Source organism: Montipora capricornis, chromosome 6 (assembly GCF_036669925.1).
Source record: "Montipora capricornis isolate CH-2021 chromosome 6, ASM3666992v2, whole genome shotgun sequence".
NCBI classification, from domain to species: Eukaryota; Metazoa; Cnidaria; class Anthozoa; order Scleractinia; family Acroporidae; genus Montipora; species Montipora capricornis.
Genome location: NC_090888.1, coordinates 60,639,359 through 60,658,472, shown reverse-complemented (window position 1 = coordinate 60,658,472; position 19,114 = coordinate 60,639,359). Strand labels below are relative to the sequence as shown.

At 38.1% G+C, this 19,114-nt stretch overlaps 1 protein-coding gene across 2 annotated transcripts; it reads left to right on the top strand.

The window, feature by feature from the left end:
- The first annotated feature begins 14,512 nt into the window (after window positions 1-14,512).
- LOC138052747 (ras-related protein Rab-39B-like) lies at window positions 14,513-18,490 on the top strand. Of its 2 annotated transcripts, none has more exons than XM_068899311.1 (3): window positions 14,513-14,610; window positions 14,870-15,160; window positions 16,792-18,490. In XM_068899311.1, the coding sequence occupies exons 2-3, from the start codon at window positions 14,944-14,946 to the stop codon at window positions 17,301-17,303; spliced, it is 729 nt and encodes a 242-aa protein (XP_068755412.1). In that variant the 5' UTR covers window positions 14,513-14,610; window positions 14,870-14,943; the 3' UTR covers window positions 17,304-18,490. The 2 variants fall into 2 exon arrangements, with proteins under 2 accessions (XP_068755412.1, XP_068755413.1); XM_068899312.1 differs by having other exon boundaries at window positions 14,537-14,720.
- Window positions 18,491-19,114: the final 624 nt, after the last annotated feature.

Here is a 19,114-nt window from a genome sequence, read left to right as displayed (position 1 = left end):
GCATTTTTATTCTAATTACCGCGAAGCCTTGTATTGACCCAAAAACCGACAATATCGATAATAAGTTCAACAATATTTCACGAGAAGGGAGATGAAACACAGATTTTTGTTTTTCGTCATGTTTTCGAACACTGCAAACTCATGTGAGGATGTTTAAGGGTTTTAGAATCACTTGAATCAATAGGAGAAGAGAAGAATGACTTTTAACTTTAATTGTTCGTAAGAGTATATTTATATAACAATGGCGCCTTATGAGGTAAATTAGCCACCACTTAGCGTGGGAAAAAGGAACAATTAGAATTATTTCCTTGATGTAATGACATTTTTGGTAATTTTCACTTTTTAAAATGACTGAAATTAAAAACGATAAAATGCCGAAAGAGGCTGCGCGTTTCCCTGCCAAGGCGTCTTGGTGTGCCTGTGGACCCCTGGGTTCAAGGGACAAGGCCCGGATGCCTTCATCCAGTTGAACATTTAACGTTGTTTCCTTACTTTTTATTTTTATTTTTTGTTATGCTCCGAACACAGAAATGACACCTTAGACAATGGAACCTCCTTTCTCCAAGCAGGGTTTTCGACAAGGATTAGACACAGAAGTATGGGCAATTAATTGTTCCGATTAAGTCAACTTTCGTACTACAATGAACGCAAACTGAGAGCAAGTCTTCAATTCAATATACTCTTTCTAGGTAAGATTTTCTCGACCGCCGCACCTTTGCCTCGGGCCATCCAACGAGTTCGACAAAATTCGAGATTAATGCTCTACGGGGGATGATTCGCTCATAACAGACACGTCTATACTTAGTAACCAAGCAATCAACTGAATGCCGACCGGTTGGTTGACAATCGGACTCCTGTGTGGGAGGTCAGGGGTTCGACTCCGGCCGGACCAACACTAAGGGTCTTTAAATAACTGAGGAGAAAGTGCTGCCTTTATAATTACACCCGCAATTGGTTAGACTTTCAAGTCTCCTCGGATAAGGACTATAATTAAACCATAGGCCCCTTCTCACAATCCATCACTGTTCATAACCCTGTGGGACGTAGAAGATCCCACACGCTTTTCGTAAAGAGTAGGGCATGGAATTCCCAGTGTTGTGGTCTCAGGCCTCATTTCATTCATTCATGGGTTGGGCGAGATCGCTAAATGGACTGATAGCGGTTGACACCGGCTCCTGTATACATGTATGCTGACGTCCGGACGCGACGGCAACGAAAACGTCACAAATTTTGCATATTTAATGAGCAAAAATAATAGCTTTGCACGCTCTGCACGTGCATTTTTCACTTTTGTACATTTCTTTCACGTTTTCGGCAAATCTACGACGTGAAATGACCAATTCTCAAGTTTTACGGAGAACGTGAACAAAAGGCAGCGAATTTGAATTTTCTGTCGTAGATTCAATACCGCACCTCCTAATTCAGTTCCTGGGGAGTTACACTAGTTTTTAGAAGTTAGACAAGCCGACATAACGACGAAAAACCTGAACTTGCAATTTTAAATGACGTTTTCGTTACCGTCGCGTCGCAGATCTTAAAGTCCCTATTGATTACTTGTAAAAGGCGCATTTGAATTGTAAATAGAAAATGCGCTATATAAATATTCAACCTCCATATTTCATTTAAATCTGAACCTCCATATTAAATCTGAACCTCCATATTTCATTTAAATTTTCATTGACCACAGTTTCTAATGATACAAATGCTGACACACAACTATGATGAAGGAATACTAATACTATCTTTTCAGTAACTTCATTTAAATTTTCCTTGACCACAGTTTCTAATGATACAAATGCTGACACAATCTCAAGTTGTTTTATTTCACAATATTATTAGTGTCCCGCAATAAATAAAGAACTTGGAATTGATAAATTATCATTTTCTGCAAAGCCCCAGGTGACGATTGCTTGGCAAACCGAAATATCGTGCGCGTTTGTTAAAATAAATAAAATAACTTTACCATAGCTCATTTACCACGAATGACGAACATTAAACGTTTCTCTAGTTTAAAGGTTTTAACTGAAAAGGGTAAAACTTCTAATGTTCACTGATAAAATTGTTATAAACTTTTGTACTATAAAATGCATTATAATTATAACTGATACGAGATTTTCAACCGACTTCTCGAGACACATAACAAGGGCGGAATGTACAAATGCTGAATCCACGGCTTGCATCACCACTGCCATGGCAACAATGTCAAAACTTGTGAATTCGAAAAAAAATAATAATAACAACAAATAAACCTTGTTCTTGGGATCACAGTAAAAAACTATTCAAAAGACAAAACGTTAAAATGCCCCCGCAATTTGAAATGGTTAGCGTTCGTTTGACAAATTTGCGTCCACGATACTTGCTAGATGCTTGACTTAAGTTCCCGTTCCCGAACTATTGATTACTCGGAAACACTTCTTGATTCTTGACAGCAAATAGCAGTCACGGAATCTTGGAGTGAGGACAACGACGAGTGGACATCACTTTGTTGAGAGTCCTCTTCGAGTTGTCTGTAGGACATTGATGAATGGGTTCTGACTGAAGAAGAAGAGCGGGTGGGTGTCGGCTTCAGATTGTACACGATGACTCCAATTATTACAAATGCAAATGATCCAAGATACAGCGCTGAGAACTGAAAAGGGAGAGAATAAAAAATCCAATAGAAGCCATGTAACTTTCCAGCAATAAACACGGCTTGAATTCTTCAATTACCCGTCGTTTGTCTAGCACAGAGAGTTAGCAGGATCAAATTAGAGGAAAATCAAAACCACCTTTTCTAATTGTATCTGTACCGTCTTTGTTGCAAGTAATTTGCTGCAAAGCACGTGAATTTGACATAGTGCTTATTTTGACGTCTCTATCGGCCATTCGTTGGTTCGATCGTTCATTTGTTAATTTATGCCTTTTCTTCACTCACGACATTCGTCCATTTATTCGCTTTCAAACACTTCGACCCATCAGCGAGGATCGGCCTCGCTTCTGCTCACGATGGTGCATTCTGCAGAGTTCGCTTTTCTTTTGGTCAGCACCAAGAACACGGACTCTGGCCACTTTCAATTTCTGCGCAGTCGTTGGTGGATTCAAATTTCTCAGCGTGCGAAGACGAGCCGGAAGTCCGTGATTTGCGGACTTCCCGCCTTGGAAGTGGTCAGAGTCCGTGTTTTTGGTGCTGTCCAAAAGGAAAAAGGACTCTGGGGACGAGATTGGATGATGATGATGATGATAATGATGATGATGATGATGATTATTATTATTATTATTAGCCAGAAAATCAACTCCTTTTTTTCGCCCTTTTTTTCAAATATCATACTTATGAGTTGGGAGCATTGACATTCTTTGACAAAAGAAAACACGAGTGACCTAATACAAGATTCAGCTTTCATGGGTTTTTTACATACATCATTTGTAAGCGAAATCGGGAATAACCAACCTTGTAATGGAACAATAATAAGCCACAGAGTAAGCTGTAGAAGTCTGCCGTCATGAGCGATAAATTTACCAACGTGGCACTGCTAAACTGCATGGCAATAGGCATCAGGTTGTAAAGAATAAACAAACAAACTCCAAAGCCAACTATGTACAACACTGAAAACAAAGTTATTAAGGTTGTGGTTTTAGCATTTTTTAAAGTGTTTCTCGATCTCAAAAGAAAAAAGATAATGCTAAGTGCTCATTTCCAGAATTCAGGGAAAAAGTAGATAAAGAGAGGGAAACAGGAACCAGTGAAACATTCCTGAAATAATTGTGACTGAGAAAGTTAAAAGTCCGTAAAAAAAAATTTTCAACAACGTTCAAAGTTCGGTTGGATCTCTCCTGGATACCATTTAAACTACATAATTGGTTAGTCTAGCAGGCTGTATTCGTTACTACAGTTGGTAGGGCTGGTTTGACTTAATTCCTGCTTTGTTTGAATTCCCAATTGGATACAAATGTTCTTTTTTTTTTTTTTTAAACAGTCCAGAACACAGGTCCTTAAATAATTAACAACCAGGCGCGAGGGCTGCACTGGGAACATTGGCCCGAGGTCGTGGCAGTATACGGACCGAGCGCAGAGAGGTCCACATAAAAGCGACCGAGGGTCAATGTTGCCCAGTGCGGTCCCAAGAAAGTGAGGTTAGTAAGTTGTTTATAACATGGCAGCATTTCTTTGAGCGATCGGACACGTCTCCGCTTAGTGAATAAAATCAGAAATATAAACATTAAAAATAAAGTATCATTATTTACCCTCGGATTTTTAGGGTAGCTATAGTAGCAGAAACCCATAAGGGTTGAAACGTGTAACGGCCCCTGGTGTGCTTGGAAACAAGCTTCTGAATATTCGATTTGCTAAGTACCATATATATTTGGAACAACAAGAGCGAGGGGTTTCCAAATATGGTACTTAGCAATGAAACATTCAACCAATCAGTTCGCACTGAATATTCGGAAGCTGTGAACGCGCGTTACACGTTTCATCCCTTATGGGTTTCTGATAGTAGCTAATATCTCCAAGCATAGAACAGAACAACTTTTTAAGAATCCCAACTGGCCGGAGGCAAACATGTTGGCTATTTACAAGCGCAGCCAGGAAATTGAATCAGGGACTACCTAGAACAATTCAACGAGTGGTCAGAACTTGTCTTGAACCGGGGAGCTTCAGATCTCAAGGCAAGTGCCCTCACCACTGGGCCACACTGCCTCCTGAATGTCCGTAATACTCGTCTTTGCACGGTAACCTTCTACATTTGAAACTAAATTCCGCTTGCAAAAAATGGACTGTTTTGATTAAAAAAAAAATCCATTTTTGTAAAACTGGAATTTACCGGGAGTGAGAAAAAATACAGAATCGGACCGTTTCCATGGTAATGGTCCGTATTGTAAAATCCCGACCGAAAACCAGCCAATAAGAGTGCTCCATTTAGCTTGATAACTGCTTGCCATACAATAAAACTGTATATTGGTCAAAGCATGGCAATCCAGTGGTCCACCGGGTAAATTACAGTATGGACAGGTCTCCAGTTATGGGCTACTGCTCTATTTACCAATTTACAATCTAAATTATTGTTTTTCACTGTTTTTATTTGCTCAATTTATTTGATCAAAAACAAAAATTACAGCAACAGAAAAACGTATTTTTTTACCTATGTTGTCTACGCGGTACGGATATTGCAATAAGACTGAAAGTTGATGTCTCTCAAGGATAATCCTACAAAGAAAAATGAATCTGAATAAGACTTAGTGCTTAGCCACTTTTCCTAGGCGCAAATGCTTGTCAAGTTCACATGGGGAAACCTCCCTTGTTACATGTCGTGCCATGAGCAGGGGTTAAGTGTAGGTCCATGGGAGAAGCATTGTTGTCCTTTCTTTGAGCACCACATCAGTGTCACATGTTATTTTTGGACAAAATAAACACTAAAGGGGCAGAAATGAACTTATCAAAAAATCATCTGCGACCTAGCTAGAGCTCTATTGAAAGATGCATTGTAAACTCCTAAAGTCCAATAATTCAGTTTAACAAATTTAAGCAAAACCCAAAAACAGACTGAACTTAGACAGAGGCCCCCTGAAACTATCCCCAACCATTGAAAAAGTCTAATAAATTAAAAAGCAATTAACAATGTTAATGAGAGATATCAAAGAATGGCATTTTGATGGCTTCATGTCATCATTATCAAATTCAAGTAAAGCTATGATCCTCGCAGTTATGAACGCAATTTTTGCAATTGCGTAGAGAAGCCTGAAAAATTCAGGACTTCAACGGGGTTTGAACCCACGACTTCACGATACCGGTGTGACGTTCTAACCAACTGACCTATGAAGGCACTGACGTTGGGAGCTGGTCATTTGTGGGTTCTACACTGTGAGGCATGAATCAACGATGAAATGATATATGGAATGGATCATTTATGAACTGCAGATATGAAATCAAGTGAAGCTATGATTCTCGCAGTTGTGTTCATAACTGCGAGAATCATAGCTTCACTTGATTTCATATCTGCAGTTCATATATGATCCATTCCATATATCATTTCATCAAAATGATTATCAAATTCACTCAATAATATTTATGCAGATTTTGAAAACTCCTTATAACAGTAAAAGTATGTGTGAGCACCTCTTTTTTTTAATTAAACAGAAGTACAAAGCAACATGCTGGGAGTGTCAAATGTCAAATATCCAATGAAACGTTTTGTGTTAATGGAATCTGATTGAGTGTTAAGTGTAGGGGTTTTTCTTGTTCTTGATGTAAATTAAACAAGCCAACTTCCTGAAAAGTTCTAAAAAATTAATACACAGTGTACCCTCTTGACAAAACTGCTCAAAGAAAGCTTTCTTAACAGTCCATTACAATAATTTCTACTTACATTTGAACAGCAGAAATAATGGTTCCAAACAGACCAATCATACCAAGAAACTCAGTCCTGCTAAAATTCTTTACAATGAACTCTTGGGCAACGTTGGAAATACCATACATGATGGCACCGCACAAAACCAGAACATCCCCAATTGCTTGGTTTTTTCCTAAATATTTAAAATGAAGAGTTGGTCATTCCAAGCCTTTCACTACCGTAATGATTTCACATCGCCAGGTTAATCAAATTAGTACAGCTTTAGACAGTAAACGGAGTGGTGAAGAAGCAAACAGTACACGGATCAAAGTAAAGTGGCCCAGGTCTCCTATTAGCCATGGTCACACTGCAAACTTTTTACCTCCAATCTGTAGGTAAACTCAACTTGTTTAAAACAGTTTACTGGAACGGGAAATTGATTTTTTTTCAGTGTAGCCGATTCTTCCCCAAGTTACAATGTATTTACCTCAGGGAAACTTTATAGTCTGGAGCTTCCAAGAATATTTCATGAGAACAATAGATTTTCCCTTGACAGCTACCCCAAAGGTATAATTAACCAATAAAAGCTTGTCAGCAAATGTCTTTAGTTAATGACAGATCCAGACAGACAACACTCTGTGAGGTCATCTAGTATAAAAGCTTTTTGCCATCAGTTAAATTTGGTTTTATTACTGCAATTGAAAGTGTAAAGACAAAGGCACAATTCAGAGAAAGTATTTGTTTTTGTTTAGAATTTGAAATTTCACTTCAGTCTTAGGTGGATTTGGAATCTTTTTTAACCGAGCAACTGTTTTTGTTGCAGAAACTGCTTGTATTCTCAAGACAAGCCACTAAAAGCTGGTTATTACAATGGCTTACTGTTCCAACTCTCGGCACAAGGAAAGCAATCCAGAACCAGATCTCTCTTTTCCCCGTCTGGCAAACCCAGGGTGGTTTGACCTTTCGAGATTTTTTCACCTACAAGTAGGTAAACTGAAACCCGAGCTGAATTTCCCTTGGACTTGTAATTTTGCCCTCTAAGGCTAGGTAAATTGGTTTTACCTTGGTAAAAGTCTGCAGTGCAACCACGTTTATTAATAGTCATCACTCATTGATCACTCAGTGTAAACATACATGTAAATATGTTTACTAGGCAAGGCAAGCAGTTAGCACAGTGGTGAGAACACTCGCCTTCCACAGGTCCAGTAATGTGACCCTGAGCTTCTATTGATGGTTCACATCTGAAGTCGCCGCAGTCATGTTGGTGATTGTTCAGTCATTATTAATTAAAAGCAGGAAAGCTAGCAGATAATTATTCAACTTTCAAAGCCTGACAATATGTTATTTTCAAAGAATGCTAATAATAATAATTATAATAATAATAATAATAACAACAACAACAATAGTTGGAAGGAAAAAACTTAAGGCTGCATGGTCAATTTGTAAGCAAAATACCAGAAATGACGCATGCATAAAAAGAATCATGGAGCTGGCTGCGACAAGCAGACTTGAAGGCCCAAACGGAAGCACTTTAATATTTGTGCCGGTCAAGAACAAGCTCTTAGGACTAACTATGTAAAATACCATACACTGTATTTGACAAAACGATGGAATCCCCATCATGTAGGGCATGTACTAAAACCAGGAACACCAGAACACCCCGGAACACCGGAACACTCCGGAACACTCCGGAACACAGGAACACCCGCCGGAACACCGGAACACCCTGAAAGTAACCCAAAACCCTCAATTTGGCTAACCCTAGGCCTTAAGTTGGTTTTTAGGCCTAGGGTTAGCCAAATTGAGGGCTAACCCTAACTTCCAGGGTGTTCCGGAGTGTTCCGGTGTGCTAACCCTAGGCATAAAAACCAACTTAAGGCCTAGGTAGGCCTAGGGTTAGCCAAACTGAGGGTTTTGGGTTACTTCCAGGGTGTTCCGGAATGTTCCGGTGTTTTGGAGTGTTCGGTGTTCTGGAGTGTTCCGGTGTTCAAGAGTGTTCCGGTGTTCCTGGTTTTAGTACATGCCATTATGTAGGCTATGTGGCAAGAAAGGTGAGAGTGTAAACCATCATAATTATTGTCTGTGAGTGTAAAAAGCTGGCCCAAAGTGAATATGTAAGCAGAGACACAACAATGTTGCAAAAGCAGTTCATTGGAAGTTGTGTGAGAAATATAAGTGGTACGAACATGCACCTGACAGTGTAAGTGAAAATGATGAGGTTAAGCTATTGTGGGAGGTGAAAATACAGTGTGATCATGTCATTGAAGCCAGAAGACCGGACATTGTAGTAATTGTAAATAAACAGGAGAGAGAGGTCACTATTATTGATATTGCCGTACCAGCGGATAAAATAATTGGTGAGAAGAAGAATGAGAAAGTTGAAAAGTATTGAGGACCTTAAAAGAGAAATTGCAAGAATGTGGAAACTGTGCAGGTGGTACCAATTAGTGATGTAGGATCATTGGCAAGTGTATCAAAAACCTTGGACAAGCTAGTGACTGGGAAAGTTAAATGTCAAAATTGGTATTTCAGTACTCCAGAAAACTAAGTTACTAGGAACAGCAAGGATTTTGAGAAAAGGAATTAGAGCAGTAGAGTAAGGAGAAACCTCTAAGGAACCTTTGGTCATGGGCTATGACTCGCTCCCTTAGGAAGCTAAGTAAACCGGAAAAAGATCAAGACATCCAGTTCACAAAGATGAAAATAATAATAAAATAATAATGAAGATAATACAGTAAAAATAATAATAGTCAGATAAACTTTGCAACAGGCTGCATGCAAAAAGAACTCTTATATTACTCTTATACACACCTGACCCATAATTACGTGAACCAAAATAATCTGCTATGACCAGACACGCAATCCCAATCAAACAGATTGCCACACCAAGGTAATGTAAACATTGGTAGCGAACTTTTAGAAACAGCCATGAAAGCGCTAAAACTGATGCTGTAGTAAAACAGTCTAACACCTAAGATGAGGAGAAAAAGAGAAGAAATTCTGATTAAAAAGGACCTTCTTTTTTAAATGCCATCTGGTTGGCTCACTAGTTCTAAAAGCAGTTGCAAAAAGGTTGAGACACTAAATCGAAAATTCACCTCTTCTTCCTAAAACTCATCTTCCAATTCATAAGAAAGTCTTGATGCCCCTCCCTCCCCTCCCCCCTTTTCCAATGTTGATACCCTTTAGTTTGAATGGCAAATGCAAATGGGAACAACTTTGCTTGGGGGGGGGGGGGGGGGGGGGGGGGGGTTGGGGATGCACTGACTTGAATATGGCATGCATTGTACGGTTTACATTTAACAATGAGTGTCTCAACTCTTTTTGCAATTGCTTGTACAATAGTCATGTAGCATCAGACTTTTATAAGAGTTTCATAAAATTTGCAGTTAAAATAATTATTTATCCTCACACTTTGCTGGAAATTTAAGCAATAATTGTTTTTATAGGCACCTTAAAAATTCAGGTGGCTTCAATCGGATTAGAACCCATAACCTCTGCGATGCCAAATGCAACGCTCTACCAACTGAGCTACAAAGCCACACATTTGAGAGCAGGTCAATTTGTTGGGCTCATTTGTTCCCGTGGAGGTCTTGATGAATGAAATATTTACAATTTGAAGTTGTCGGCTAGTTTGAGTATCTGACTGTTATAAATGTTGTTATCATCAAAATGTATTTTAATCTGAGAGTCTAAAAATTTGCTTCGATTTAGGAAAAAAGTAGCCAACTTTTCTGTGCGTGAAGTAGCTAAATAAATGCTTGTTGTCGGCTGTCAGTGCTCACTGAAACTACTGAGACTTCTGAGGAGGAGGTTGAAGGCTTTACATATACATGTAATCTCAGCTTAACCAGGGCCAGACCGACACAGTGTCTTTAACTAACTGAGGAGAAAGTGTTTCCAATGCAATCGAATCTGCATTCGCTCCACTTTCAAGTCTTCTCAGAAAAGAACGTATAACATGCACAAGGCCTGTTAGTGGATACTTCTTGTTCCTGTGATGAAACGAAAACTGTTATCTCACCAACCAGGCCCCATGCAGTTGTTCAAACGTTTTGCTAGCATTTATCCGCTGGATAGTGATTTATCTGGTGGATAGCATTATCCACCTTTTCAACAACTGAGGCCTGGGACACAGTTATGCAGTCTTTTCTTCAAGAGCTTTCAAGGGCATTAAAACTTCATCTCTGCCATCTCTAACAGCAATAATAATGTTATTGTGGTCAGCTGGCTGGATTAGATTGAAGGGACTAAGACAAACATTAGACCACAGAAGCAAAATACTGCCAGAAGTCAAGCTGTTTGCCACATGCTAGAGATTGCATAAATGGTCTTAAACCTCTCATCCCTGAAGCTGTCTCCATTGACGAGTAAAATTGTCTGGCATTAGACAGAGTAAAATCTGTTATGCTTCAATTTTTTCAGATAATGATGATGAATATATGAGACAAAGGAAAAAAGGAAAAAATTATTTACCAGTACCAAGAAAAAAATGTTACCCTCAGATGAAAGAGGGAAAGGGTAATGCAAAATCATCAAGAATACTATTCAGGACTCTCATTGATAACATCAAGACTCGGAAAAAATCAGAGAAAATAATACATGTAAATTATCATCATAATAAAAACTCAGTTTTCATTTTTTCCCTCACTTGATCAGAAGTGTCAGCCATAGCCAATACCCCCACAACCCAAACCAGTCAAGGAACAAGGAGATTTGGTGGAGAGGGGAACAAGAAACCCCATTCCTCTTTGAAGTGTTTGGTATACAAGATGGCTTACACTTCAAGACTAAATATAGATTTAGCCAAGCCTAAAAGCGGAGCTCCTGGTTTATTTATTCTTACAATAAGTTAACTTTGCTTGAGCCTGTGATCCAATTGAAACCAAGTACCTGGTCAGCAGGTCAACTCTTAAAATAAAAACAAACAGCTGACCTCAATGAGACCTAAACTTGAGCCTGCAATATGGTCACTTGATACTGGTCACATTGGCATGTATGGAAGGGTGGACGTACATAAAGTGGCATGGTTGGGCGGTCATATGGCTCACAGGAAAACCAAATTTTCTCGCACAGATGGGTTACCATATTTTCGTACCAGTGGTGTTCCGCACGCTCTGCTATTACCTACCTGGACGCTGGTGAGATTGGTGTATTGATAGGCTTTCACAACCAAAAAATTAGCTTCGACATCAAAGAGTGCCAAGATAAAATACTTCCATCCTCTTTCTTTTAATGTGATTATGAAATCCCTGGGGCGGCAAGACAGTGCTGTGGTATAAGCCAGTCCTAATAACAAGTAATTTAAAAAACTTTGCGAAGTTGGAATTTCAATGCCATAATTTGTGACTAGGAGTTGGCTGAAGATTCCAGTTCCACAGACAAGCCAGGAAAGAAGCTGACCCAAAGCAAGAATTCCCAGAAATCTTCTGCAATTAAATAAGTCATGCAAAGTATAAAATGTCTAAATCTGTGGCAGCCAAATAGGAGTTTTAATATTAACTGTTTGAATAGGGTACATCAAGGGTTTTGATAAGAAAGTGAGTAGGTGGAAAATTAAGGAGTACATGTACACAGAGAGGAGATCACAAGTCCAATGTCAGCCTCTTAGAATCATTGTATTTTCTACATGTTCAAGCAATTTTGCTTTTTCATGAACAAAACTTGGCTGACATCCGAGGCTTGTGTTTTGTGACCCATTTCTCACGTTATTCTATCTTCCTATTCAATCAGTAATTTCTCAGTCAAAGGTGGTAAATTTGAGCAAAATAGGTGAGGAGTTTCGATGACAACTCCATGGCTCTTATTGAAAAATGTTTATTGAAGTACTAGGAAATAGATTCATTGTACCAATTTACGGCCCACTGTATGTATAATGCAAAATAATGAATGTTACTCTCTCCATGAGGAAAGGGAAGGAAAGGAACTTTTAAATTATTTAAGTGTCCAGTTGTTCCAGTGCTGGAGCACTAATTGGGGACACTGTCGACTGAAATAAACAATTAACACAAAATCAAGTCAAATGTTGGTTTTTGAGGAGAGGAGAAAACCAGTCTAGAGTACCTGCAGAAAAACTTCTCGGTGCAGAATAGAGAGCCAACAAACTCAACCCACATATGACAAAGAGTAGGGGAATCAAACCCGCACCACATCGGTAGAAGGCAAGTGCTCTCACCACTGCGCCATCCCTGCACCCACTGCACCCCCCTACCCTTTACAACGTACCCTTGAGGCATAACACCGAAAAAGTTATTACAAAAACAAGGTTTTAAATAAAATGAACCGTCAACAACTAAAAATAATTTTCCTCCAAAAAGCAACTCTGAGCAATTAAAATTAATATACTAATCTTTTTTTTTAATACCGAGGAATCAATGATGTACATTTAATAATAATAACAAGTATTACGTGTACTCATGAGATAAAGGTCATTTACATCAGTCATACAATGCAGGGCTGTCATTAGGGGCCATAACCTGTAACACCTGTTACGGCTGAGCCCACCTGTTATGGCTGATGGTTCCTGCAGAATGAATATTCATGGAGCAAAACAAATTGAAATTTACAGTATAATTTATAAAAAATTTACCTTCTGGAGAAAATATAATTGCTGCCTAATGTGTTGTCTGTGTTCCTGATTCTAAGATGTGTTTTTGGTAAAAATCCAAACATTTTCTGTAAAAAACCTTTGGAGATAGGTCCATGTTGGATTTCGATGCCATTTTCAGCAACAAAATCATTATCAATGCACCATAGTTGATATAAATGGGATTCCGCTGACCATTTTTCATGGTTTTGTGATGCATGACCATTTCCACATGGTTAGTAAATATTTTTATTCATTGCAAATTGCTAATATCTTTTTGCCCTGTTTTATTTTCATCACTTTTTGATTGAGAGAATACACATTTTGCACCTCAGAATGCTGTAAAATGCATTTCCGAGGATCTAATTTTAAGAATTTTCAGGGGGAGCATGCACCCAGACCCCCCTAGGGGCTCAGGCCCTTTGAGCCTTCCTTTACATGGCCTTTGGTTACAGGTTACTGGTGAAATCTTGAGTGTTACGCCTGCTTCAGAACTTAATGACAATCCTGCACTGTACTTGATTAATTGAAAACCAATTACATGTATCATGCTGGTTGGCTTTTAAATCATTCTACAGACAGGTCAACTTACTTTTATCAACTAGAGGTCACAGTCCTACCAGAGTTAGGTACAGGACGGGAGATTAGAAAACACTTACCCCTAGTCCATGAACTACCCAGACGGACTACATCCCAACGGACTACCCTAAAAAAGACTAACTTTACCAAATACTATTTTGATTGAGTACTATTGAAAGAACTGAATTGATTATATGCACTTACATTGCATGTACCTTATTCATGTTTGTCTTCACGGCCACATACGATTTAATTTAGGAATTGCACCGGTTTCACTTCGATTCACTTCAATACATGAAGTAATCGGCCATCACAACAGTTATTGTAAGCTAACCTTTTTAAAATGGGTGCTTAAACTTAAATACTGTTGACCAACGCTGTGTAAAATGAATGTTTAGGCTTAGAACTAATTTTGACGCTGCTTACTACCAATAGTACTCCCTTGAAATAGTATTTTTGGGGTAGTCCGTAGGGTCGATGGACTAGGGGTCAGTGTTTTCCACCTCTCCCCTTTGTCTTGCAAGCCATGATAGTAAAAGTTAGGCTTTTACTTCGTGTAGAAGACACACATGATGTAACAAAAGCTTAAGGGGTCTCTAGGGCTTTCAAATTCTGATTGATTCGTGAAACAATTTGTTTCACGATTCTTGTTCTATTGTTTTACGTCATGTGTGTCTTCTACACGAAGAAAAAGCCAAAATTTAAGACTAATCGATAACTAGCTAGTCCTAATCCTTCTTGAGGCTTAATTTAGATTTATTTTTACGAACATTCTTTTAAAGCTAAACATAGTAAAACTTATTTAACGACGTGTCTAGCACGTATGACCGCGAGGCATAAAACCGCAAAAGTTATTACAAAAACTAGATTTAGAATAAGATGAACCGTCATCAACTGAAAATAATTTTCCTCCAAAAACCAACTCTTACCGATTAAATATCCTTTCTGATAAAGACGAACTGTTAGTCACAGGATCCTCAAATTCGTCCGCCATATTAAAAGTTGAGCAGTTCTATATATGGGAAATATGACCAAATTTGGCAAGACCTGCTGCCGTGTTGTTTCCAGAGAAGCATTGATCGATGTATCGCTTTTAGGTTCCTATCCTGCAAATGTGTTATTTACGCTAAGTTATCAAAGGTATTTCACAATTTTTGTTCTCTTTAGCGTAAAACGGATTTTCTATAGTTTGATATTTCATATCTGTGGGTACCCCTTGGCAAGCTCGAATCGTTGGATTTCAATCGTATGTAAGTGTATAGACCTCCCACAGCCTCCACACAACGATATGAGATTTATCATCTTTTCTCCTCGCTAATATGTTCATTTTTTTACAGAATGTAAGTGGGACAGGTTGGCTTTCTTGAAGCCTTTCATTTATATCCGCTTTTTGTTACAGGATTTATCGGATCTGGAGTTGGAAATTCTGCTGTGATTTTGTTTCATCAAAGAAATTCTTGAGGCAGTTCGTAGATGGCTGCTGGTTATATAGCGATGCAGAATCGACATAACAGTACAGACAAGGCACGATTCAAACCGAAATATTTTTATCAGTTCAGAATTATATTAATCGGGGATAGCACCGTGGGAAAATCATCCCTTCTGCGGCAGTTTACAGAAGGACAGTTCATCGATACTTCAGACCCCACTGTTGGCGTTGATTTTCATGTCAGAGTTGTAATGCTGTCAGGTGAGATCTTTAAATAGCTCTTTTTTTAAATAGTTGTTAAAAACATTTGCGATATTGTTAGACCTCTTCGTACTGATATTGGGATTTAAGCGCATTGTATCAATAATGTACATGTAATGCGCTCAAGTTTCGTTAAAATAGTTTCATCTTTACCTCCTCGTTCTTCCCCTAGTCGCACAACATAATTCCCCACTTTCAAACAATTATCGTGGAAATTAATGCATACCCGGATTTGTTTTGATGACACTTCTTTCCGATCGAGTTCTAAACAGGTTTGACACTTTCAGCAATGAAAACACTCACGTGGGTATCTACATGTATATTTGTGCATCTTGCATGTGTCATCCGTCGATCTTAATTGATAGAGAGAATTACTTCGATCCTCGTTTAGGATTGCTTCAAATTTTGCCACTCATGTTTATGTAAAGGATTTCAAAACTTATAAAGAATTCATGTTCCTTTGGTGTTTTCTAAGAACGTTTGAAAAAAGAAAGATATGTTGTGGACACTACCTACAAGGTACCGGTCCGTGAATGGAATAATAAATTCGAACTAGAATCATCAAAAACGCACTGTCTACCAACATGTAAATTCTCACTGTTCATTACTTATTGCATATTAGACATTCCTCTTACTTGATAAAACAGGGGAACAACATCAATGACAAAAAAATTAACTTTGAATGAATATATTTTTAGGTGGATAAAAAGCAAATACATAAGTGCCTTGTGTTTAATATTTGAAATGTGAAACTAAACTTGTCACAGGATTCCAGGGGCACAATGCCAACAAATACTTGTATATTTGGCAGCATTTTGGCCACTTAAAATGAAAGATTCAAGGTTGGGGCAGTGGTGAAAATGCTCACCTTCTAACAAGACAAGAAGTGTTGCTGGTTTGATTCCTGAACCTGGCATCATGTGGGTTAAGTGTGTAGGCTCTTTAAGCTTCTCCCGGATGGCTTTCTCTAGGTACTTTAGTTTTACCGATAATGAAAATTAAGTTGATCAGTTTTTACTCTGGTGTGTAACTTTGAGACGTGTAACATAGTTAAATCACAATCACAGCTCAATTTAAGGCAGAAAACGGCACCATACTTCTGCAGCGAACCATCATGTGTACCGTAGTTAAAAGTAAAGGCAATGGATAATTAGTAGTAGACCAAAGTATTTCTTCTGAGTCTATTTTTATCCTCAATTTTTGCATTTGATTTGCAACAGTTGATTGCAAATAAAGCTCTTTTTATTGCATGAAATGTGGCAACAGTTGAATGTGAAAGTAATGAGTCAGTATAAGAATCTAGGCAAGATCCCCAAAAAGCCTTTAAGATGGTTATAAGCTTTGAATAGTTGAAGAACCTTAAAGATCTTGTCAATGATTTTTAGAGACAGTCACATACAAAGCTGGACAAAAATGCACAAAATTCAAGAGATTGGATTATTTACCCCACATAGTATTATTAATAATAATAATAATAATAATAATAATGTTATTGTTGTTGTTATTATTATTATTATTATTATCATTATCATTATCATTATCATTATCATTATCATTATTATTATTATTATTACCATTATTATTATTAATTAAACAAGACTTCACAGTGTTGTTTTTTGCTTTGTTTTTAGCTGATGTTCGCATAAAATTACAGATCTGGGACACAGCAGGGCAAGAAAGATTTCGTTCCATTACTTATTCCTACTACAGAAACACAGTTGGATGCCTTATAATTTATGATATTACAAGCAGAGAATCTTTTCTTCATGTTGAAGACTGGTTAACAGAAGCTAGACAGTGTGTTGAAGAACAGGATGTTGTGTTTATGTTGGTAGGACATAAAGTCGACAGGGAATCGAGGAGAGTAGTCTCAACAGAAGAGGGAGAACGTTTTGCAGAAGCAAACAACATGATGTTCATAGAAACATCAGCAAAGGTTTTATGCAACGTGGAGGAAGCTTTTTTTAGTGTTGCTGAAGAGGTCTACAAACGAATGGAACGAGGTGACCTGGGACTGAAAGATGGTTGGGATGGTATAAAAGCCTTGCCCATGCGTCCAACAGATGTTCTAGGGATAGGACATACGCTGTCAGCAGAAGATTTACTGGAACATCAGGAGTCTAGAAGATGTTGCAAGAGCTGATTATTCAATGTTCTTACTGTCATACTCGGAATGCAGTTAACACCTTAAAGTATTTCAGGAATGTTGAACAGTTTTGAGGTTTTCCAAGTTCTCCTGAACATAATAATTATCTGTGATAGATCAATAGTTAGTACAGTGTATAAAGTCTCCCTGATTTTTTAAGTTCTCCTGATTTTATCTGTGATGGATCAATGGTTACATTGTACTGCAATGTATAAATTAAGTCTCCTGAGATATTTCAAGGTGTTCCCACCTTTTGAGCCTTTGGTCTCTAACAAGTTTTCCATTTGCTATAAATATCGTAGCTGTCAGGTTTTTGGTATCAATTGTAAAGTATATTGAAAAAAGAAATAACAATGATTCATATGAAGTACAAAACATATGAAAGTCAATACTATGTTCAGATGTTTCGTGAATTATCAACTCTATGAACACTTTCTTTTTTAATTTTAGACTTAATGGAAGTGACAACCAAAAAAAGCAATTATGATACTGATAGTAATAGTGTTATTTTAAGTGGCAGATGGTGCAACATGTAAAAGCAAATATCACCCAGTTTTCTTGGCCAGCAATGTTTGCATCCTTTTTATGCAAGGATCCCGTTTTACTATATCACACCTGAACATACCTTCCCTCTGAAAAGGATGTAATTGTATTTTTCTTTTATAATAGTATTATTGTTATTTTTCCCTGTTGTGGTAAGCTATTTCAGAGAATGTGTTCCTTCATTTAAAGTGGGAGATGGACAAACAGAAGTTGTTCAAACATAAAAGTTCAGCCATGAAAACAGTGTAATTTTATTGAAATTGAAGATGTGTAATGGTTATCATTTTTTTTAATTGGTTACTGGAGTTTTGGAAGCAAAAATTTATAATAACTCTTGAAGAACTTTAATTTCAACTGTCAATTGCAACATGTCATGGTGTCAGGTGCTGTGGTGTTACTGGCTGTACAGTGATGCTGCTTTTTACCATGGCATGAATGAGGTTGTGCGGAAAAATGCAAGTTTTAGTTCTTGTAGCAGAATTTTACCCGACAGAGGGATTGCTCTCTGTGTAGAAAGAAATCACTTTGCTTGGAGTCTGGGGACTTACATTGTATATAGATACATGTAGTATCAGCAGGTGTTAGTTTTACTTAACATGTGACCAAAAAAAAACATGAAATAAAATAAATTTTTAAACTGGTGGCTAATGTGGGCATTCTGTAATAACATATTGCCTACAAAATAGATAAATCCTACCCTGTGTAATTTTGTGAGATGCCGCAGGCAGCCACGTTAACAATTCGGCCCCATTCCTTTTTGTTGTTGTTGTTGTTGTTGTTGTTTTTCTTCTTCGTAGTCTCAAATGTGCATACCCCGCGGAAAATGAAAAAGCGGGGATCTGGGGAACAATTAAAACACCGTACGGTAATTTACCGTTTCACGTTCCCACTGCGAGATTTGAACCCGCGCCCTCTGCTGTGCTGAGCGCGCGAAAAGAGCTCATGAATCCACTCGGCCACGAAGTCCCGTATATGGTGTCCTCCCCTGTGTATCTTTGCCCACTAGAGTAATATCTGTGTGATTGCGTTTCAGTACTTTTTCTGTGTAGATCGTCATGGTCCAGGTTGTCGTCACTTCTCCATTCTCTGCACATGGCTGACAAGGGTTACTGGTCATACCACTTGTCAGTACACTCTATCACATACTTTTTTCATTATTATTGTTGTTGCTTTTGTTGTCAATGTTGCTGTTCTCACTTATTTTTATTCACTGAGTTTACAGATCTTTTTCCTAGACGCATTTTGCCTCGATAAATGCTGCGGTC